At 51.1% G+C, this 21879-nt stretch overlaps 3 protein-coding genes and 5 non-coding genes across 8 annotated transcripts; 1 reads left to right on the top strand and 7 right to left on the bottom strand.

Moving 5' to 3' along the window:
- Window positions 1-44: 44 nt before the first annotated feature.
- Window positions 45-10220, bottom strand: DKC1 (dyskerin pseudouridine synthase 1). Its single transcript, XM_086851086.1, has 15 exons — window positions 10148-10220; window positions 9968-10029; window positions 9699-9785; window positions 9103-9194; window positions 8379-8563; window positions 7839-7903; window positions 7153-7279; window positions 6663-6793; window positions 5557-5700; window positions 4990-5110; window positions 4145-4263; window positions 3029-3132; window positions 2521-2587; window positions 1748-1906; window positions 45-1379 (listed from the first exon to the last, which is right to left on the bottom strand). The coding sequence occupies exons 1-15, from the start codon at window positions 10161-10163 to the stop codon at window positions 1311-1313; spliced, it is 1548 nt and encodes a 515-aa protein (XP_086707212.1). The 5' UTR covers window positions 10164-10220; the 3' UTR covers window positions 45-1310.
- LOC111929409 (small nucleolar RNA SNORD83) lies at window positions 3789-3864 on the bottom strand. The gene has a single exon (XR_002864695.1). It is a non-coding gene; the product is annotated as a small nucleolar RNA SNORD83 (small nucleolar RNA).
- LOC111929411 (small nucleolar RNA SNORD17) lies at window positions 4508-4753 on the bottom strand. Its single transcript, XR_002864697.2, has one exon. It is a non-coding gene; the product is annotated as a small nucleolar RNA SNORD17 (small nucleolar RNA).
- On the bottom strand, window positions 6366-6500 carry LOC111929410 (small nucleolar RNA SNORA36 family). The gene has a single exon (XR_002864696.2). It is a non-coding gene; the product is annotated as a small nucleolar RNA SNORA36 family (small nucleolar RNA).
- Window positions 6879-6954, bottom strand: LOC111929408 (small nucleolar RNA SNORD83). The gene has a single exon (XR_002864694.1). It is a non-coding gene; the product is annotated as a small nucleolar RNA SNORD83 (small nucleolar RNA).
- On the bottom strand, window positions 7491-7737 carry LOC111929412 (small nucleolar RNA SNORD17). The gene has a single exon (XR_002864698.2). It is a non-coding gene; the product is annotated as a small nucleolar RNA SNORD17 (small nucleolar RNA).
- A 1191-nt stretch (window positions 10221-11411) lies between the features above and the next one.
- LOC147650518 (40-kDa huntingtin-associated protein-like) lies at window positions 11412-12775 on the bottom strand. Its single transcript, XM_086851087.1, has one exon. It carries the CDS (start codon window positions 12746-12748, stop codon window positions 11681-11683), a length of 1068 nt encoding a protein of 355 aa, XP_086707213.1. The 5' UTR covers window positions 12749-12775; the 3' UTR covers window positions 11412-11680.
- Window positions 12776-12792: 17 nt separating this feature from the next.
- Window positions 12793-21785, top strand: TRMT2B (tRNA methyltransferase 2B). The gene is made up of 12 exons (XM_023926972.2): window positions 12793-15132; window positions 15928-15982; window positions 16444-16563; window positions 16980-17079; window positions 17219-17289; window positions 17727-17873; window positions 18007-18101; window positions 18620-18834; window positions 18945-19046; window positions 19216-19335; window positions 20267-20366; window positions 20933-21785. Exons 1-12 carry the CDS (start codon window positions 14948-14950, stop codon window positions 21057-21059), a joined length of 1437 nt encoding a protein of 478 aa, XP_023782740.2. The 5' UTR covers window positions 12793-14947; the 3' UTR covers window positions 21060-21785.
- The last annotated feature ends 94 nt before the right edge of the window (window positions 21786-21879 follow it).

Genomic DNA, 21879 nt, shown 5'->3' with positions numbered 1-21879 from the left:
CACTGACCTTTTGGGAGGAGCCAGAGGAGCAAGAAAGTCACCTGTTCAAAACCAGAAGTTTTATTTCTTTTTTGTAAAAAAAGAGTAAATAAAAATGGACCTTTTTTTTTTTTCTGATCAGGTTGTAACGCCCACCAGCTGCTGTCCCCACAGCCTGCATCTCCAGCAGTAGAGGGGAGGATAGACCACTAAGACTAAAGCAATGCACAAGGTTAAAACCAACAGTTAACAGAATCTCTGCAGGGATGAAACTCAGAACAAAACAGCTTTGGGTCCTTCCCCATTAGAATGAGCTAAATGCTGGCTCAGCACTAACCCTGTAACAGAGCAGAGACCTTCTGCCCCCAGCAAGTCATTCCAGATAGGCTAGCAACAAATTTATCTGAAACCATTCAAGCCCACACCCAATGCCCCTTGGCAGAGCTGCCTCTGACCAAGTTTTTCCTCAGGACTCCAGTCCCAGCAGCAAGAACATGTTGGTCAGTCACCTGGTCACCTTCTGCCCTCCAGCCACATCCCCACCTCCAGCCTTCAGAGCACACACCAGAACCAGGCAAGGCAACCAAAAGCGTTGCAGTCCAAGAAATAGAGAAGAGCAAAGAGGCAGCAAAAAGGAAACACTGGCCAGGTCACTGAGGCAAGGGGGTTTGGGAATCAGCACACACAGAACAAGCATGTCCTTGTGCTATAAACAGAAAGGAGGAATTAAATTTTCTAATCCTTTCATGATAAAGGTGAAGAAAAGGAGTGAAAAATATTTTGGGTGTTCTCATTGAACTGAAGGTCAAGCCAAGCATGTGGCCAGGTTAAAACAAAACATAGTCCTTCAGAAATAACTGATCTGACTGTCCCCATGCAAACACATTCACATGGGCTGTGTGACAAAGCCACTCTTCCAGGCAGCAACACATTCTTTAACTGTCAGGTAACAGCTTCAGCCTTGGGAGAAAAGGAAAGAGCCAGTACATTAGTGGGGAGAGAAAGATTATTCCACCCTCTCTAGGTGAAAACAGAAACCAAGGAAAAGCCAGAAGCTACAGTTTCCCTGAAGATACCACATCTGTTGGCATCATGGTGCTCAGCTTTAGAGATCAATCCAGTGCAGGAACAGTGAGGCACCCTGCTCCTCTGGCAACCCTTAAAACAGGATGAAGAGGGGCACCTGAGCAGGGCAAACACCCACTCACTCATATAAAAAGAACTTGGAACTTGTTGGCTCCTCTGCCATGAAGCCAGTCCTCCTCTTTTCAAGGCCTAAAACTCCTTCCTCCTTACTGATGAGGTTGCCTACTTTGGACAGACGCAGTTGCTTAATCCGAGCTTTCTTCTACCTCTTTTTGCTTCTTCTTCTTCTTTTTGGTGCTGCTGGTCTCACTGGTCTGTGGAGAGGTTGGAAAGGTCAACAAGCCATCAAAAAGGAACACCCCACTGCCCATTTCAGGAGGAACAGCTCCATCCTAGAAGCAGTGCAGGCTCCCACCGCAAACTCCAGCACCATCCTCCCTCGGGGACCATGACAGGGCACCAGAGCACAGAGGTGGCCTGGCAGGAACCCACCAACTGTTCTGGGCCACCTGCCCTATTCTCCCACCACCAGTTCAGTTTAAAATGCATCTCTAATACATCCTCCTCTGCTGTGGAAGGCCTGGCACTCTGTGGACACACACTGCATTAGTCCTGGTACTTAAGGACAGACAGCAACCTCTACTATGTTTGGACCATACTATGGCAGTACACAATTCCATACCCTCTCTGTTTGTTCTTCCCCGCTCTCAGCTGCCTCTCTGGCCCTCTTTTCTTTCTTCTTCTTTTTCTTTGCCTTTTTGCTCAGCTCCTCTGGTGGTGGGGTGGCAGGGGATGATGGGGTCACATCTTCCTCATTTTCACTCTCTGAGTCTCGCTTTCTCTGTTAGGGAAACACATTGTCAGACATACCAACACCTTCCAACAAAGCTCAGGTGAGGAGAAAACTGCCTGTTTCAATACAACTTCATTTAACAGAAGGATGACTTGCAGACTCTCTCCAGCACACACTGCCTAGGATTTGCTTTTGCCAGAACTGCCCCCTGTATTTTTCAGTGTTTCCTGTATCCCAGATATTAGTTTAAAACACTGCTGGCACCTTTCCAAGGACATGCAAAAGCCCCGAGTTAGGGAATTTTAGGTGCAACTCTTGCATGGACATTTCTGCAGCTCTCTGTAGCCTCCAAAAAGGTTCTCTGGCAAACAACAAATCTCTTTTGTGGCTCCATACAATATATTTTCTTGTGTTGTGTTGAGGAATATGCCCAGGGACAGTAGCTTGGTGTTTGAGCTGCAAATTGTGCCCTGGGTGGTGGGAAATTGCTGGAGCCCCAGGTAAGGAACTGTGAATGGGCGCTGACCTTGTGCCTAACAAAGGGCATGGAAGACCCTGGACTAAAAATCATCATTGGACCAAAATGCAGGTGCAAGGTATGTGCAGATAATGGAAATAACAGGGCCATAAAGTAAGAGCCAGAGAGCACTGGCAATACTCACTTTTGCAGCCCTGTCCACCTCTGAAGCAGCTTGGTGATCAGCAGCTGCTTCTTTCCTGGAAGTATCCCTGAAAGATGAGATCCCAAGGTTGCACAGGACAGTTGTTGCCTCAGGCTGCTCTGGACTGGTACAAATCCCTGTCCTCTCACAAGGGCTCTGTAACCCACCCCAGGAGCTGGGTGGAGAAGTTGTTGTGGGGGAGACCTGCAGCCAGCACCCGAACCAGCTGGGCTGGGCAACAGCATAGCCTCCCCCATTTAATTTAGCAGACTGACTCCCTCTAAAACCACAACAGGCTAAAAAGGGATAACTGTCTGCTCAGACCCTTTCCTTCCAATGCTGCCCAAGAACAACACACTCCAAGAAATGCAACTGCATCTGACAGGTCCAGCCAGCCTTGGACCAAGCCTAACATGATCCATGCACAAATAGCAGCACCCAGCCCAGCCCTTGCTGTGTAGTGCTGCCCTCTGAACAACCCTGTGGGAGCCACACACCCAGTACCCACCTGTAATCCACATATTCCTTCTTCCAGAACTCTGGTGTGCTCTCATTGGGCTTTCCATGCTTGTCCAGCAGACCCTTCTGGATCATCATTTTCTTCTGAGTGGCCTGAAAGCCAAGTGCAAGAAGTCAAACTGCAGCTCCAGGTAGGAAAAATCTTCCCTCAAGCTAAGAGAAGGGAATCTAGCAACAAGCCAAGCAAACAACTGCAGCATTACCTATTTACCACTGCTCAAGGACCTTAAATAAGACAGAACATCCCCTGCACAGAAGCCTAAATCTCAGACAAGAAGCATCTTTATCAGTAAATAAAGGCTAATCTGAAGGGACAGTCACAGCAACAGTAATACAACTATAATAACACATCATGGAGTCTGGATCTTTGACTGGGTTTTTCCAGCTTAATGACCTGCAGCATTTGACCTGAACCACTTGTTTGCGAGGTTTTGCCAAGGACTCCAAAATGCTTGAAGTGTCCTGTATTACCCCATCTTTGCTGTGAGACATGTGCAGGCTGCCCCAAAGCTTTCACCTCAACTACAGGAATGGGATGAGTCACAGCAACTTGACAGATTTTTGAGTCCAACCTGCATCAGGCCAGCCTGGCTGCAGTTAAGCTACTACCACGTGCCTGAGGTGGGAGAGGAACCCAACACTGGGTGTTCCCACTGCTCCTGTCCTTCAGGCACAGTTTCCTGTCTCACAGTCTAAATTTCAGCAGTGTTGCACCAGAAGGAAAAGAAGCACCTGCCCAGCCCCTCCAGAGCCATCAGCATGGGGTGATGGATGAAGGTCATCTTTGCACAGAGTGCTAATGCCATCCACTTCACATCATTTGGCTCTTCACCAGAGGAGGGCTGGCACTGTACAGATCTGAGGAGCCCATGCCTCAACACCAGAAGTGGCCCCCAGGCTCTTTTGGGGGGGAAAGCCTCGCTTCTACCAGCAGTGGGCTGCCACAGCCCTGACACTGGGAATTGCCACCATCAGAGCAGGATTGCAGCAGGGCCCTGAAATAGACACAGGCACAGCTCTGCCCAAGGGTCCCAAAGTTCCACATCTCAACAGTTGGGCTCCCACCACTGCCCTGAGACTGACCCCACTCCCACAGGACTCTCACCTTGGGACCCAGCCCCCATTTCCGGGGATATGTGTCTCTCTCCATGATCACTCTCTTGATCTTTGCCACGAAGCCATGGTCACACGTAGAAATGACTGCTGTGGTCATCAAGGCAATGGCTGCAGAAGCAGACATGGAGGTCAGTAACTCCTAAAGAGCAGAACTGTGTCAGCCTGTTCTGCCTCTGTCAGCACAAAGATGACCAACATCTCCCACCAGTGTCACCCCAAGGACTCACTGACTGTCACACAGCTCCTCTGAAGACCCTGGTTAGAACTGGGCACCCTTTCAAGTCAAGCTGGCAGTTGTTGGAGTCCCTTTGCAGTGATCTACCAGGAGGTGTGATGTGCCTGGTGGCAGCATGTGATCAGACACCATGCCTCGTCCTAGTGAGGCTGGAGCCCCCAAAGAGGGGCTCCAACCCTGCCAGCACTGCTCCCCTCCTGCAGGCAGCCAGCCACACACCACAGCAGCTCCCAGTAGGACACTGGGACACTGCAGGATGTCTGGAGGCTGCACAGCACCCAGACCCTAGAACAGGAGCTGGGGTGCTGCAGGACGGCAGCTCCACTGCACTCAGAGAATGGATAAACTGTGTCATCACCTCACACACAGCACACCTCAGCATCACACAGCTGCTGAGCCCCTCACACCTTGCCCAGGACTGATGCAGCTACTGTTTCTTAACATCCTGCCCAAAACCAGCTGCCTTGGGCCCACATTCCCTATCAGGAAGCACTAATTACACCTTCTGCACACAGGAACTAATTTGTGGTGCCTTTACTGTCACACAGTCTGTTATTTCTGCAATTAGCTGGACACAAAGAGAAAGAAGCATTTCATACCTAGGCAGATGGCTTCTCCTTTTGTGGTGATGACAACAATTTCCTGATTAACCTCAATCCCATCCTCATACCGCAGAACACCAGGCAGCATGATCTTGGCTCCATAGCAAATGGCATTAACCTGAAAATGTAGGGAATGGGAGGGCTTAGAAGCTATTACAAGAACTGAAGTACAAAACATCTCTAATTTTTAGCTTTCCACTGCCACCACCATCCCATTAATATCATCCCAAGGTAACTATTCATTTTGTCCACTACATAAAACTTGGGAGCTTTGGAAGGAGAAAGCAAAGCACCTATCACAGCAAAAGGTGTGTGAGGCAGATTTCTCATAACCATCAGCATCCTCCTCAAGTGAGGAGAGCAGATTCTCTGTCATTTAATTCATTGCTCGCGCACCCTAGTGCTGCTCTGGCAGCAGCCCCTATGAGGTTCCACACAAGTCACCATCAGGACAGCACAGGACATCACACAGCTCCTGCCCCCCTGTGTGTTCTATCAGCTGCACAAGTCAGGAGGACACTTTGCAGTCTCTGTCTGTCCCCTGGCACTGCCTCAGGAACTCACTGCACTGTCTTTCATGACGAGCCTCTTGTGGGAAGTCAGCAGCTTCTCCAGGGGCAGGATGACCCTTCGCAGGTAGCTCTCATCCTTGTTGTTGTCGTACTGCCACTGGGCATCCAGCACGTCGTGCATGGTCACCATGTTGTCCTGCAAAGACAAAACCCTTCTAAAGTCTCCCACCAGCCACCAACTTGAAACATGCACAAGGGAATAGCTGAAGTCCAACAGCAAGTAATGTTAGAAAAAGGGAATAAAACCAGATGCCCATCACAAGCATGAAAACACAACTTAAAAGAGGAAAGAATACTTTCTATCGGTAGCTGGAGGTCAGACTGGCTTGAGCTACCAGACTTCGACCTTCCTAATCTCAGACAGCATTTGGGTCTAAGGTCTGCCCACATGAAACCTTTGAATATGACCTAAATTAAATTCCTGGGGGCTCCTAGACAAAGGTTAGTGAGCACTAGTCTAAATTAACCATCTCTTTAATCTGTGACACTGAATAAATTCTGAGGCAGCTGTGAGCACCCAACAGCTGGAATTCAGAAATGAGCCTGTGGTTACAGCTGTGCTAAGAGCACAAATGGGTGGGAAAGCATGTGCACTCTCATACTGCTGTTTTGCAAAAAAAGAAATGAGTTCTGGAGTTTGGACCAGCAGCAGGACCTGTCTATCACCAGAGTGCAAAGACTGTAAAAGAGTTGAAGATCACTTAAGACTGCTTCTCCAGGCTCATTCCAGTGAGCCACATTCCCTGAGCTGTGCTGACTCCAAGCAGTCATTTCACACTCCTGGACTTGTAGGACACTGGGGTCTGTAGGCTGAGAAACACAGGTGACATAAAACAAACTTCCAGCCACCACAGTGCACTTCCCAGTCATTCACTATCCCAAAGTTTAATTACCAGAACAGGAGCAACATCCTGAACTGAACTCAACACTTTGGTAAGAGACCACCTACAGCAAGAGCTCTCACTGCCTGGGGGCTATTCACAAAACTCCCTGAGCCTAAACCTCCTCCTAACACTGTAAAACTCACACAGTCCCAAGGAACTCTTGCAATTCTGACAGTTTCAAATGAGCTGGTTATAGTTTGAGGTGCCACTGTACCATCTCTCCCAGGATGCCCGAGCGGACTCTGCGGAGCTCCTGCATCTGGCCCCCCACGCCCAGCAGCAATCCCAGGTGAACACAGAGGGTTCGGATGTATGTGCCCGCTTCACAGCTCACCCAGAAGATACCTAAAAGGCAGGGCAGGATACAGAGTTTTTAAGCAGAAAATAAACCACATCCTTCAAGAAAAGCTGTATGCTCAGCCCTTCCCTGAGCCATCAGTATGGGGTGATAGATGAAGGTCATCTTTGCCCTGAGAGCTAATGCCATCTAATTTACATCATTTGGCTCTTTACCAGTGAAGGGTGCAGCAGTACAAAAAGGGATGAGATTTGCTTCCCAGCACACCGAAGTCATGCATGAAGCAGTTACTGCTGGACAATGGGAGGATTTAGGTCTTAAGACATCTGCCAAAAGCAGCACATTTCACAGAAAATTTTATCAGTTGTCAGTTTTACAGGAAGAAGGCAGAAAAGCCCTATTTTACCTAATCTTCTCTCAGGATCATACTCCACCAGCTTGCTCTCATAAATGGTTCTGACTCTCAGTTGTCGTTTGACAGCAGCAATGAGGGGTGGCCGCTGGAACAGGGCACCTGTCAGGGTTTCTATGGCCTAAGGGAAGAAGGAGAAGCAAGAGTTCACACCTGTGCCCTAATGCAGGAGCACCCTGGAGTCTGCAGCAACTGTGTCCACTTCCAAGAGTGAGAAACCACAAGGTTTATCCTGATTTGGTGATGTCATATTTAATAAAGCAAATCCAAGCCAGTGATGTGATCGAGATGCCAGTGAGCACTGCCAGGATTTTTCCATTAGATGGCAGCATGTGATCAGACACCATGCCTCGTCCTAGTGAGGCTGGAGCCCCCAAAGAGGGGCTCCAACCCTGCCAGCACTGCTCCCCCCCTGCAGGCAGCCAGCCACACACCACAGCAGCTCCCAGTAGGACACTGGGACAACTGCAGGATGTCTGGAGGCTGCACAGCACCCAGACCCTAGAACAGGAGCTGGGGTGCTGCAGGAGGGCAGCTCCACTGCACTCAGAGAATGGATAAACTGTGTCATCACCTCACACACAGCACACCTGAGCTCCATTCCTGGCCCCTCATCTCCCACCAGTGCCCAGCACTCTGCATGCCAGATGCCAGCATGGCTAAGAGCACATGAGACTTACCCTGGCCAGCTGAGCCTCACTTTCAATGGCATTGTGCAGCCGAACAATTCCCACATACTCTTTGCCTGAAAGAATGACAAGAGCAGTCAGGAGCGGCCACTTGAATTTGATGTTGACCTCAAGGTCCATTCTGCTTCACAGCCACATGTCCCCAGAACCCTGAAATCCTAACATCCCTTCTAGGAAATGGGCATCTTTTATTACAGAGCTGGCTATTCTTCCAGGGAAATAAATCTAAGCTACATGTATTCCTTCTCTGGACTTGTGGAGGCTGAGGCCGTAAGTTCCACTAGTGGATAAAGCCATGTCAGAGGTGTTTTCACTGACTTAAAACAGCTCAAGCACCAGAAAAGTAATGGAAAAATCACCTGAGACAACACAGATGTGTGTCCTCAGTGGCTTGGAGTAACGTGCAACCCTTAAGGTCATGGCACTGAAAACTAAGACTGGCATTTTCAAGTTCTAGAAATCTTTATATTGTCTCCAAAATCACTTCACACATCCCTGGTCACTGCAGATGGCCCTGAGCATCAAACAAACCTGCACTCTGTTGAGATTTGACCAGCCGTGTGGCCCTCTCGATGCACACAATGAGGCACCCAGTCACCTTGGGATCCAGGGTGCCACTGTGCCCCGTCTTCTCCACGCGTAGGATGCGCCGGATCCACGCAACCACCTCGTGAGAGGATGGATTGGAGGGTTTGTCGAGGTTAATAAAGCCAGACCTAGAGTGCAAAATGGCAGGGAATGGGAGCTAAGCATCAGGCCAGACATGGCAACAGTGCAGTAACTTTGAAATATTGTCCTGGCTGCAAAGAGATGTATTTCTATACAGCCAGATCAGCAATGAGCCTCCCAGCAGCTCTCAGTGAGCCCACACCCACCTGCTCCATGCACAGCAGATTATACAATCCATGCTCAAGGAATTCTCCCTTGCCTTATCACTACTCTGCATTTTAAAAAAAAACCAACCAAATTCTACAAACTCCAAGCAGTTTCAAAGCCCAGCAGGCTTTGAAGAGACTTTTTTGAAGAGCCCAGAGAATTCTTTAGGTGGTTTGCACGTCCATCCACAGACCTGCTACAACCCCAGAATAAATAAAACTTTACAGGAAGAGATCAGTGGGTCCTATTTAAATGCTCAGCGATTATGGCAAGGCACTGGGTGAAGAACAAAGGTACAAGGGGAATCCAGCCAGAAAGTATTTTGAAGGTGTTAACTGTCAAAAAAAATATAAAGCACTCTGGCCTGTACTGAACTCACCTAACATAGTCAGAAATCTCTCTCTTCAGGGGATTAGAACCGGAAGGAAGAGGTGTGTAGTGTGCTGTCCTCACATTTAACTTGTCAAAGTTCTATAAAATCCAAGCAGAAGTTACAAGTCTTTTAAAGCTCCCTTGATTTCAGTGTTGCTGTGTTGCAGTACATCTCCCCAGATACATCAGGTTTGATTTGTACATTTAAGCGATAGAGCCACTTCCAAAATGAAAACGGCCCAACAATGAAACTACAATAATATTTTACAAAAATCGAGAAAAACAGAAATCCTGAAGGAGATGGGAAGGCAGCACAATGTATGCATTGATAATGCAGGATAAACCAAACATTCCCCAGAAACTCAGCAGAAACAACCTGGATGTCAACACGCACTACAGGCCATGGCCAGACCCAAATTAAAAACTCAACCAATATGGCGGGATCTTTCCAAGGCACGGAAAACTCACAAAACTGAATCGATACTGCTGGAGAGAGTGCATATCACGATTTCTGCGGGCAGAGCACCACGTGCGCTGCTCCCTGCAGCGGGGCGACACCTGCGGGGACAGAGGACAAAAGGAGCGCCACAGAACGCGCCCTACCTTCAGCAGCAAGGGCCACTGCGACGTGTCCAGCTGGGCCACCCGGGATTCGGGCCTGATGAGAAAGTCCTCGGTGTGCTGGATGTCCTGGGGGGGAGGATGGAAGCGGGATCAGGGAGGGGGAAGGCCGCGCTCCCGCCGCCGCACGTGGCCGGGGAGGCTCCGCGGGGCGAGCCCGTCCCAGCCCTGCCCTCGCTCCCGGGGATGGGGCCGGGGGAGCCGCCGGCACCCCGAGCACGGCCCGATAGCCCCCCCAGCCCCGCTCTCACCGCTATATCATCATCGGCAAGCGCCCGCTTCTCCTTCTTCCGCCGCTTCTTCGTGCTGGAACCTGCGGGAGCGACACGGCGGGAGTGGAGAGGGGCAAAGGCCCGGGGGGGCAAAGCCGCCCGCAGAGCTTGCCCCGAGCCCTCCCCGTGCCCCTCCCGCCGGTCCCCACCGCTGCGCACCGTCCCCGTCCGCCATGGCCGCGCCGCGTGCTGCCCCCGCCGCTCCGCCCGCCCCGTCCCGCCGGGCCCCGCGCGCCGCGTCACCGGCACCGCCCCCGTCCGTCCGTCTGTCTGTCTGTCCGTCTGTCTGTCCGTCTGTCCGCGCCCCTTCCGCCGCCAGAGCCGCCCCCCGCACCGCCCCGCACCGCCCCTCCCGCGCTGCCGCAGCCGCTGGAGTTTAAAAAGGACGCGGCCGTAAGCAGTCTCGGGTTTTTAGTTTTGCCTCCCGGCCTGGCGCATCCGCGGCTGACTTAAGTCATAAAATAACATCCAGCTCGGATCCGAGCCTTTCTCAACTACAATTTTACCTTGTCAAAAAGAGGCTTGTGGTAATTAAGGCCTCTTAAAATGAGCGGCTTCTCTGTTTGCGTTTCAGAGGGGAAAACGGCAAGTTCTTCATTATTTAAGTGTGGGAGGTGAAAAACACTGAAAAAGCGTTTGAAAAAACTGCAGTCTCCAGACCCAAATGTTAAAATCAGATGTTATATTCTGTTTAACAGAATTACCTCTTACCTCTGGCTCCTCTCCCAGGTGTACAAACGGGATTGCTGTCTTTTTGAAAGCCTCAGTCTCTGCAGGGTCTCTGGAAGTGCTGGCTGGCAGCGCTTGTTTCACTGCCCAGTAGCTGGGTAGCCTAGAACTGCTCTTTATCCACCCAACATGCCCCCAAGGCATCTCCAGCTTCCAGGATAAAGCCTGCCCTGCTTGAGGTTGTGTATTAGCACTGCTGGAGTTGAGCAAGGCCTGTACCCAACAGCTGAGTGCACCAAAGACAGAAGAACCTTTTCTCCTCTAAAGACAAGCTGCCTTCACCTAAGGGTCAAAAGAAGCAGAAAGCAAGAGACAGAAGTGCCCGAGAGCAGACACACAGAACTGAGCAAACAGTCCACATTGCAATAACTCCTGTAACTTCACCACCTCCACCATTAATTCTGCTCCCAAACTCCCTCAGCTGAAGTGGATTTGCCACGGTGCAGGCTCAGTTCTCTGGGTTAACAGCTGCTACAGAGACTGGAGTCAGGCCACCATCACCCCAGGAACCACCTGCAGGTCAGCGACCAGCTCCCTTCAGCCACCACAAAACTCAGGGCCTTGTGTTGGCTGCAGTGCCGGTTGTTTTCAAGAGGAGGAAAAATGAAAATATTATTTTATATGGGTTTTGTTTGTTTTTTAAAAAGCAACTCTAACGACATTTGATTCCTAGATACAAATTCTGCAACACATGCAAATTGCAGCCAGTCTTTTAATGAACAGCTTCCTTCTGCCCTAAAATAGCCTGCTTTAGGGCTACACTTTTGCCAAGCATGACAACTTTCAGTTCATACAGTGAGCAGTTTACTACGACACAAGGCAAACGTGTAGATGAACGCGTTCTCTCATCAACCATTACTTCACTGAGTTACAGAACTCGTATTAAAAATAAATAACGGAATAGAGTCTGTGCTGGAACCGACTGAAGCGACCGGTCCGACCTGTCCCCGCGGGCGGCGGCGCTCAGAGCCCCTGGCCGGCGGGGCTCAGCATCTCCTGCAGCACGAGGTGGAGCAGATGGTTCTGCTCGGCGCTCAGCAGCGGCCACAGCTCGGCCTGCAGCGCCTTCAGCGCCTCCGCGTCCTTCTCCTGGCACGCCAGCACCGCCGACTGCAGCAGCAGGAACAGCTCGGCCGGCAGGTAGCTGGCGGCCGGCGGCAGCCCCCCGCCCGTCCCGGTGCCGCTGCCGGTGCCCGGTCCGCCGTCGGGCGCCTCCCAGCAGTATTGCTCCAGCGTGCGGGCGTGCTCGGGCAGCAGCTTGGCGGGCGGCGGCTGCAGCAGGAGCAGCAGCAGCACCCGCGACACCTCGCAGCGAGCCAGCACGTCCAGGAAGGCACCGCCGGGCGCGGCCCCGGCCCCGACCGCACCGCCCAGCCCGGCCCCGGCCAGAGCCTGCGCCCGCGTCAGCGTGGCCAGCGCCCCGGCGTAGTCGCGGGCCAGCAGCAGGCAGGACGCGCGCTCGGCCAGGCAGCGCAGAGCCTGCAGCGGCAGCCGCGCCGCCGTCAGCAGCTCCGCCGCCCGCTGCAGGGGCGCGGCGGCGCGGGCGGGCTGTCCCGTGTCGCGGAGCGCCGCCGCCAGCTCCAGGCACGGCCCGGCCGCCAGCGCGGGCTGTCCCCGCTCCAGGTGCAGGCGGGCGGCGAAGGCCCCGCAGCTCTGCGCCGCCGCCACGTGCTCGCCGAAGCCGCCGCGCAACCCCAGGCGCTGCCGCAGGTCCCGCTCCTGGCGCAGGAAGAGCCGCGCGGCCTCGGCCAGCGCGGCCGCCTCGGCGGGGCCGTGGAACAGGCTCTGGGCGCAGCGCGCCACGGCCAGCTGGCACCAGGCGGCGTAGGGCAGGCTCTCCTGGGCGCGCAGCTCCCGCGCCAGCGCCGCGAACTGCTCCGCCGCCTCCGCCACGTTCGGTTTCCGCAGGAACCGCCGCCGCAGCTTGGCCGACACCAGCCGGTACCGCGAGAGAAAATCGCCGTCGCCGCCGAGCCCCGGCCCGGAGCCGCCCGCCCCGCCGGGGCCGGAGCCGCCGCCCGCCGACAGCATCGCGGGCCCAGCGCGGAACTGACGCGCCGCGCCGGGCCGCGTTCCGCCGCGCGCCGCCGGCCAATCAGCGCCCGCCCCGCCCCGCGCGGCCGACCAATCAGCGCTCGCGCCGGCGTCTCGTGAGCAGTGGGGCGTGGCGAAGGCGCGGCTACTGCAGACGGCGCGTCCCAGCTGTCACCACCCACGATGGGCGTGGCCACGCAGCACAGGCCCCGCCCACAGGGCGCGGTTAAACGCCGCGAGCACCGCCCCAGGCACGCAGCGGGCCTGAGCAGTGTAGCGCCCCCTTGCGGCGTGGAGGATCTCCGCTCCTGCCCCTGCTCCGGCCTCACCGGGACAAGACGGGACGAAACGACGACTGGAACCGCGACCGGGACCGAGACCGGGCGGGGAGACTGCCAAGCTTGGAGCTCTTGGGGGAAACAGCAGCAGCCAGGTTCACACAGGAACAATTCACCCAAGTGGTAGAAGGTGGGTGAGTGAGCCTCCTGGCCAAGGGATGCGTGGCTGCAGGAATTTTAGGTGACATGGAAGGGTGGCAGGTATCACAGAATCACAGAATCACTTGGTTGGAAGAGGCATTCAAGATTATCGAGTCCAATCCATGTCCTAACACCTCAGCTAAACCATGGCATCGAGTGCCCCATCCAATATTTTTTTAAACACATCCAGCGATGGTGACTCCACCACCTCCCCGGGCAGTCAATTCCGGTACTTTATCACTCTTTCTATAAAAAAACTTTTTCCTAATATCCAACCTCTGTTGGGAAGGTAGAATTAGAAAGAAATTATAAATATGACTCTTTAGCCAGAAAGGCTAAGGAAGAAATACAAATGATAGCACGGTTTGAATAATTCAAAGAAACTGGGCTGATATGCCAGAACACATTCTTTCCTGTAATAAAACCAAGCTGAGACCCCTCATCCCAACCTTATAAAGGAAAGCTCTGAAGGACCCTGAGATAACCAAAAATATGCAAAACCAGCGATTTCTATAGGTTGCACACAAATGTTACTGTATTAGTATACTTAGAAAGATTGGTTAGTAAAGGAATAGAATATTCAAATGTATAGGTTATATAAGTAATTGTAAAAGAGAGTTTGCTCTCTTGGTCTCTCTTAACTCTTAACTCTTGCTTCTCTTGGTCTCTCTTAACGCTCTTATAGTCCTCTTAGTTCTCTTATCTCTTTGCTCTCTTAGTCTCTCTTGGCTGTCTTAGCTCTCTTGGTCTCTTTCCCTTTTTTCCCCGGCTCTCTCACTTCCGTTCTGTTACTTTCTTAGCAATATTAAGTCTTGAGCTCATGTATTCATATTTTACCCTCTTTTGTATTGTTCTCTCTGAGCCCACTTTGAGCTCTATCTGCTAGCTCATTGCAGGCTCCCTTTCTCTCTGTCTATCTCACGCCCTGAAATAAACTTCTAACACCTAACTCGATTATAGAGGTCTTTTATAGAGGTTAATTATAGAGGCCGTGTCTCAGACCGTCCCCAGAAAGCATCTCCTACAGACCTCTATTTCCCTTGGCGCAGCTTAAGACTGTGTCCTCTCGTTCTGTCAGTTTCTGCCTGGATAAAGAGACCAAATCCCACCTGACTGCAACCACCTTTCAGGGAGTTGTGGAGGTAAACTAGTGGGCAAGAGAACTCTTGGGGTCCCTAAGTAGATAAACGATGCCTGACTCGGGGAATCCCCAGCGCAGAGATTAATTGGTGCCCGAGGGAGATAAGTGAGCATGTGGCCACGTGTGCTTGTGTGATCCCCGCTTTTCCTTCAGCATCTGCTGGAGGCACAGCCTGGGCTGGCTGGGAAAGGCTGTTCTTGCCCTCCTGTCCACATGTACCCATCCTGCGAGGTGACACGGCAGCCAGCCTTCCCTCCTGCTCTCTCCGCTGTCCCGAGTGTCCCATCGGACAGGCTCGGTGGCAGGTGGCACTGAGCTTCCAGTCTGTCCCAGACCAGCTCAGCGCGGCCACGCATTTGCCGTGACACTTTGCTGGCCGTGTCCGACCGGCTCGGGGTGAAAGCTCAGCCCTCCCCAGCTCCGCCGGCAATCCGCCACGGGGAGTTCCCCGGGCTCTCCCCGCGCCCCTTCCGCTCCCCGCCGGCCGCCGGTGCCGCTGCTGGAGCGGGTCCCTGTCACTGCCCGGAGCGGGGCCGGCTCTCCAGCCCGTGCCGCTGTTCGGCTGCCCGCGGTGACATGCCCGCCATGGCTCTGTCCTGCGTGCTGCGGCCACCGCGCTGCCACCTCCGCCCTCCGCCGCTCTCCCCGCTCGGCCTGCCCGCTCCGCCCCGCGGCCTGCGGACAGCCACAGCAGCAACGTGCCGAGGGAAGAGAAAGGCCGGGGTGAGCTGCAGCCTGCCAGAGCCTTCCTGGGAGGAGAGGTATGGCTTCTCCAAAATGATCGAGCATTCTTTCAAAGCAGCAAACACCTAAAGCTGGGGACGTGGTGTGTTGGGGGTTTACTTCCACCCCGTACGAACAGAAGATCCAGGGCTCGTTTGCCTGGAGTCTGGCCTGGGGAGGGGATAGTGGAGAAAACAAATACAATGTTCTGAGAGAAAAGGAGCAGGCAATAATTGCCATATCGACAAGCAAAAAGTGATAGTCTATTTGCAGTCCTGGACCTCGGGGTAGCTGGCACTGGGTGCTTTGGAAGCAGCTCCAAAAACCCTAGGTAGGCAATAGCTGCAACTTATCCAGCTGTGGGGTGCTGTTCCCCATGGTTGCAGAGAGTCATTTATGAGTGCTTGAATCATATCAGCCTCACCTCTTTTTTGAGGACTCTTTTTAGGGTATTTGTATACACACACACACACACACACACACACATATATATATATATATATATATGTAATTTTTTTAAAAACCAGCTTTTATATGTTTTATTCTTGCTTGTTTTGCTTTTCATATGAGTAGTGGCAAGTTCTGAGGTTTATCTCTAAACTACTTCTGTGTGGGTGGCTGGGTCAGTGAGAATGGGCAGCTTGCAATTCCCTCCTGCTGCACACAAACTGCATTTCACTGTGGTTCCCTGGGAGTCTGGGTGTTCACAGCCAGCCCTGGTGCAGAGCCCACACGAGAACAGTCCTGCCCATGAAGTAGCTGACAGGGATGTTATGCCATAGGAGTCAGGAGTCGAGTAGCTCTGGGCACTGCCTTACTGTTCTGCTTTCCAGGTTAGCAAATGCAGTGACACCACTGTGGAGACTTCCCTACCAGGAGCAGCTGCAGGTAAGATGAGTTTGCACAGATTTTTCTCTGTTGTGTTGCCCCAGCTGTCCCTCCTATCCCCTTGAACAGTAGCCCTTAGCAGCATAATGCTGCAAACTGTTCAGACCCCATTTACTGCTGTTTTAATCCTGTTGTTGTGAAGGATAGAACTGGGAGGTTCCTTGTAGTACAGAGGATGGGCATTTGCACAGTGATCCTGGCCTCTGTGGGACTGCTCTGCTTCACTGGGGCTTCAGGTTAGACAAAATGTTGTAGGCCAGTATTTGGGGACCACAGACACGATTTTTCTTTCTTCCTGTTTCTCCAAGCAGCTGTGGTAGTGAAAAGGGAAGAGTTCCTCTGGGGCTATATTTTCACTTGCAGTTTTTCCTCCTGTTGGACTCCCCAGAGGTGGGTGATGATGAGCTGCCCACCATTGTGTGGTCCCATGAGAGTGTTTCTGCCTCAGAACTCCTCTGCAGGTCAAGTATGAAAGCCAGAGGAAGATTTTGCAGACATTGGCATCTCGTCTTGAGGAGCTGGGCATAGATGCACAGAAACCTGGTGGGCTCTGCTGTCCTCTGCAGCCTGTAGTCCCTTCGGTGAGTGTGCCATGGGAGTGCTTTTCCCTCTGAGCCACGAACAGTCTCTCACTCAGCAGCTCAAGAGTCTCATGGGGGGCATCATTTGCCTGCAGAGAGTGTCTGAGTCAGTCCTTGCTAACTTGTGCTTTGCAGCTTGTGACTGCCCGAGAGTGAAATAAGCCCAGTGCTTAGGAACCCTTTCTTTGTGCCTAAAAGGCCTCCCTGTTAAACCTGTCACCATTCTGTCACAGAGAGCTACTTTTGTCTCCAAGGGGCAGTACTGGGGTTCTTGTGCACAAATTTTGTTTCTGTGTTTTGCCCATTCACGTACACCTTCCCATGTTGGCAACAGAATAACCAGGCTGGGGTTTGGCTTTCCTCCCTTGTTTTTTCTTTTAATCCAAGGCTTTGCTTTTCCTTCTTTTCTCCCTCAGCCCATCATTAATGGCTACCGAAACAAATCGACTTTCTCTGTGAACCGAGGACCAAATGGGAACCCCAAAACTGTTGGGTTGTATGTAGGAACTGGCAGAGGTCAGTGCAGGACAAGGAACTCATAGAAAATTGCTGGCATGAGCTGTGAAAGGTCTCTCCACAGTTTGCCATGTCAGATGCTACAGTGCTTTACGTGCCCTGAACCAGAGCAATTAAATACCCGGCCATCTCTCTACAGGAAGAAATATTATCTGTGTGAAAGCAAATCACGTGGAGAACATACCTTCAAAACACAAACAAGTAGCCCAGGTAAATAAATAAGTCATGTCTGTCCATTTGTTGTGGAATGGAGAGACTGCAATAACTCTTACTTGGGAGAACACTGTAATTTTTATTATACTGTGTTTTCAAGTCCATTTTCATGTTCTGAAAATTTTCATTCTAGTTGGTGGATAAATACTTTTATAAAAACTCACATGTTAATATTGCAGCCCATAAAGTGTCCCAAGTAATGAAGTTAATCAAGTGACAATGAATTCCTGCCAATCTATTAAAACACATAAGAATTGCAAATTAGAATTATTAAAATATGTTGTCTTTCAAGAGCCTGGAAGGAGCTTTCACCCAATGTATGGAAATCAAGCAGAAGAAGCAGACCAGAGTGGTGGAAGGGCTGCCTGTCTGGGGGGTTAAGAGCAGGGCAGCTGTCTTCATGGTACTAAAGCTGCCATTTCCCCTCCCCTCAGTGCTATGAGGAGTTCATCTCTCGCTCCCCCCTGGATTCCTGCATCCTCTTCCATGAAGGCGGACACTGGCGAGAGCTCGTGGTTCGTACCACCAGCTGTGGCCACACCATGGCTATCATCACCTTCCACCCCCAGCAGCTGGGCCAGGTGAGCACATGGAGGACAGGGCAAGAGGCACAGCAGGAACCTGGCTGAGCTGAGCCTGCTGGGTGTGTTGCTGGGGAGAGAGCTCTAATCAGGTTACCCAAAGAGGCAGCTTTTCCTTTCTTACTCTTGACAGGAGGCACTGGCTACTCAGAAAGCATTGCTGAAGGAGTTCTTCACATGTGGGCCTGGAGCAGTCTGTGCCTTGACTTCACTTTATTTCCAAGAGAGGTAAATGCCTTGACAAGGAAACACAGCCACCTCCTTCTTCTACCCCCTTTCTGACCAAATTCAAATCCCACCAGTTCAGGGAGTGCTGGAAGAGAATGACAGATGTTTGGATCCCTCTTAGAGATGTGTCTTTAAGATGACCCCATCTTTTATTTTTCCAGACTTATTTGAACACACTATGGCTCTACCTCATGGGAATTATGAGTCTGGGAAACTTATAGAAGAAACTTCCAGTTTCTATCCCAAGACAGTAAATCACATTAGCGGCAAAACTGGGGAATAGGCCCGAGGAATGCTGCCTTCTGCTAAGTCATTTTGATCCTTTTAATGAAATTTAGGCTGTGCAAGTCACAGATCTCTTTCAAAGAATCAAAATGCTTTAATCTTGTTGAAAGGCTCATATGAAATATAAGTCGCTGGGGGGAAGAACCATCTTTTGCTGCCCATGAGCACCCTGGGAATGGAAACCAGCTCCTCTCTGCTGCCTTCTAACAGCTGTTTTTTGTGTGATCTGCCAGCACCATGACACGCTGCTCTCACGAGCAGTCCCCCTACCAGCTCCTCCATGGAGCACCGCACATCTTCGAAGAACTGCTCGGCCTGAAGTTTCGCATCTCTCCAGATGCCTTTTTCCAAGTCAACACAGCTGGAGCAGAAGTTCTGTACCAGGCAGTCGGGGAGCTCTGCCAGGCTACAGGGGACACTGTTCTCCTTGACATCTGCTGTGGAACAGGTGAGTTCCTGGGCTCCCAGAGCTTTGCATTCCAGAGCTGATCATCACTATGTAAAGGCCTGTTTCTTCAGCATGACTGTATGGAGTATTTTTGTTTCCTGTGTTTCTAGGCACAATTGGTCTCTCTCTGGCTCACCAGGTGTCCAAGGTTATTGGTGTTGAGGTGGTGGAGAAGGCAATAGAGGATGCTCAGTGGAATGCAGCATTCAATGGTGAGTTGAAACTCGCTGTGGCAAAAAGTTTCAAACTAAATGCTGAAAAATCGGAGTAGAAGTGAGCAGAGGGACCCTCACCAGTTACCTTCACACAGCACAGGGTGGTTCATGTTACACCTAACTCTTGGTGAGATTCAGTTCATGTGGTTGCTTTTTTGTTTCACAGGGATCTCAAACTGTGAGTTTCACAGTGGAAAGGCAGAGGCTGTGTTACCACAGCTCTTGGCATCGTGGGAGGATGCCCGACCGCTTGTTGCTGTGGTGAACCCTTCTCGGGCTGGCCTACGTGAGAGAAAATGCTATTTATTTTCATCTTGTAAACAGAGAGTTCTGAACAAGTTCTGTGAGACCTGTTATACTGGCTCAAAACCCTTTCTTTGCTTAGTCTCTCATTTCTTGTCACTGACAGCAGCTAAAGTCCCATAAAGTCTGCTGTTTTCAGCACCTTCATTGTGCTTTCTCTTTAGCTCTAATCTTTTTTCCATCTTTCACACAATTTCACAAAGGCTCACACAATTATTTAAGAGAGAAGTGACCTCTGGAGGTTGGTGCTGCAATCTCCCAACTATAGCAAGGCAAACTTCAGAGTTTTATAAAGTTGCATAGGGATATAAAGCCTAGCTGAGGTTTGAATATGTCCAGGGGTGTATCTCCTCTCCTGAAAATGTTTTCCCTAGTATTTTTAATCATAATTTTCCCTTGCTGCCATACATCTAATTCTTCTCATCCTCTTCTCATGCCCCTCTGAGAAGGTTCTCAGTTATCTGTAATCCCCCATGACATCCCTGAAGATAGCAAATGGATCCTTGCTTACATTCTTTTCCCCAGCCCTCAAATTGTCTTAGTGGTCTTCCCTGGAGTGTATACTGGGAACTCACTGGGCCTGGTACCCAGATGCACTCTCACAAGTGTGTGTGGAAGGTTTTATATGCCCTTGCTTAATTGAGTAACATTTTTTCTCTCATCCTCCATCTCCCTGGGAAGCAGAGGGACTTCTCCCATTGCTCTCTGCAATTGGCTTCTCTCATTGGCTCCCTGCCTGCCAAATTGTCTGAGCTGTCAGGAGTGTGGGTCACACCTGTGGTCTCCTGAGAGACCCCAAGAGAGAACATGGCAAAATATGCATCTGTATTTTTGACAATTCTGTGATGCTGTTCAGTCATTACTTCTGGAGAGCTCAGGGTGGTGGTGGGAAAGCAGGCTGTCTGTTTTTTCAGATTACAGGGTTGTACGAGCCATCCGGAACTGCAGGTCCATCCGCAGGCTGCTCTACATCTCCTGCAAGCCAGAGGGTGAAGCCATGAGGAACTTCCTTGAGTGAGCACTCTCCTCCTTTCTGTTGATCTCAGTTGCAGACCCTATTAAGTCCAGACAAGGCATAAGTGAGGAATAGAAAATAATTCAAACATGGCACAATGACATCTGGATGTGAGATACAGAGTCCATCGGGTTCACTGCAGGAAGGTTGGCCCCTTGCCAAGAAAGTGGAGCCAAGGGGATTTGTCACCTGCTTAGGGGTTAATCATGTAGCTTTATGTGGTCAGCCTTTAGCTGGGGTAGACCCAGGTGATAAATCTGTCTGCAGGCAGCCATAAGGGCAGTCCAAAACTGAAAACAGAGTGTCTTTCAGCTGGGATGGCTTCTGAGGAAAGGAGCTTTAAACTTGCCACTGACTGTTCACTCTTCAGCTTGTCCCTGAGGTTTTCAGAGCTGGTTTGGGATTCAATATTGATGGTTCTGCACCTCAGGCAGTGTCAGCTTCAGACTCCGAGGAATGTTAGTCAAACACATGATACCTCCTTTGTGGATCCCCCTTGGATTGTGATACCAGTGGTGGGAAGGCTTCTGCTACAGGTCTAAAGGATGCTCTTTGCTTTCCACAGGCTGTGCTGCCCACCTGACCCACGGAAGAAGCTGGCAGGGGAGCCATTTGCCCCTGTGTTGGCTATTCCTTTTGATTTGTTTCCTCACACTGTTCATTGTGAGCTGGTGCTGCTCTTTACCCGCTGAGGAGGCAGGAATGAGCTCTGAGAGCTTGGGAAGCAACCTCCTCCTGTCCTGAAGACCCAATGTAGTTAGGATTTTAACTTATTTTCTGTGAAGTTGTATAAAAATAAATATTTTTGTTTTTTCTCGTACTTTGGGTTGCCTAGCAACACTGTTCTGCAAAGAACTACTTGGATTTCTGGGGTGAAAAGGTTCTCTGTAGCATTTCATCACCCTTCCTTCCCCTGCAACTTGGGCTGCTGGTTAAGCAGCCTGGGAAAGACTCTCTCCCTGTGTTGAGGAATATGTAGCTTGGTGTTTGAGCTGCAAATTGTGCTCTGGATAGTGGGAAATTGCTGGAGCCCCAGGTAAGGAGCCTTGAATGGGTGCTGATCTTGTGCCTAACAAAGGTCATGGGCCTTCCAGCACTGGCTGGGTGTGGGTGGCTTCTCCCCCACAGAACTGTTGTGCAAGGGGTGGGAGATTCAGGATGGATGAGTATGAAAGCCCAGGGATTCCTTTGTTGGTGTCCCTGCCTGGAGGAAGCACCAGCTTTGGCAATGAGATTTTTCTATAAAACAAAATAAAAAGAACATATTTCAGTGTCTCTCTTTCCACATCTGCCTCCCCCTTCTCCAGTAATGATTGCTGATGCCTAAATATGAAGTGCCCTGTGAAAAAATAAGCTGCAATATTTTCCTCTTCAGGATGTTCTGCAATAGCTAATTAAAATTCTTCTTGTGTTTTGTATGTGTCCTGTCCTGTTCACAGTGTTATATTTCTCCAGCTCTTCCAGAGATGGAGCTGCTGTAATGGGGAGGGAAGTCTGAGTGAGCAGAGCTCC

The sequence above is a fragment of the Cyanistes caeruleus genome, chromosome 14 (genome assembly GCF_971803275.1).
Source record: "Cyanistes caeruleus chromosome 14, bCyaCae1.hap1.1, whole genome shotgun sequence".
In the NCBI taxonomy this organism is placed as follows: domain Eukaryota; kingdom Metazoa; phylum Chordata; class Aves; order Passeriformes; family Paridae; genus Cyanistes; species Cyanistes caeruleus.
Note: the sequence above shows the minus strand (reverse complement) of the source record. Positions and strands in the feature narration are given on the sequence as shown.

Bases quoted from the DNA above. Each gene is read 5' to 3' on its own strand.
- DKC1 (XM_086851086.1), bottom strand. The intron at 9,786-9,967 runs GTGAGAGCGGGG...CCTCCCCCCCAG, and splicing joins TTGCCGATGATGATATAGCG to GACATCCAGCACACCGAGGA. The intron at 8,564-9,102 runs GTGAGTTCAGTA...TTTGCACTCTAG, and splicing joins GAGATTTCTGACTATGTTAG to GTCTGGCTTTATTAACCTCG.
- LOC147650518 (XM_086851087.1), bottom strand. From the start codon at position 12,748: ATGCTGTCGGCGGGCGGCGGCTCCGGCCCCGGCGGGGCGGGCGGCTCC.
- TRMT2B (XM_023926972.2), top strand. From the start codon at position 14,948: ATGCCCGCCATGGCTCTGTCCTGCGTGCTGCGGCCACCGCGCTGCCAC. The intron at 17,080-17,218 runs GTCAGTGCAGGA...ATCTCTCTACAG, and splicing joins GTATGTAGGAACTGGCAGAG to GAAGAAATATTATCTGTGTG. The intron at 20,367-20,932 runs GTGAGCACTCTC...TGCTTTCCACAG, and splicing joins GCCATGAGGAACTTCCTTGA to GCTGTGCTGCCCACCTGACC.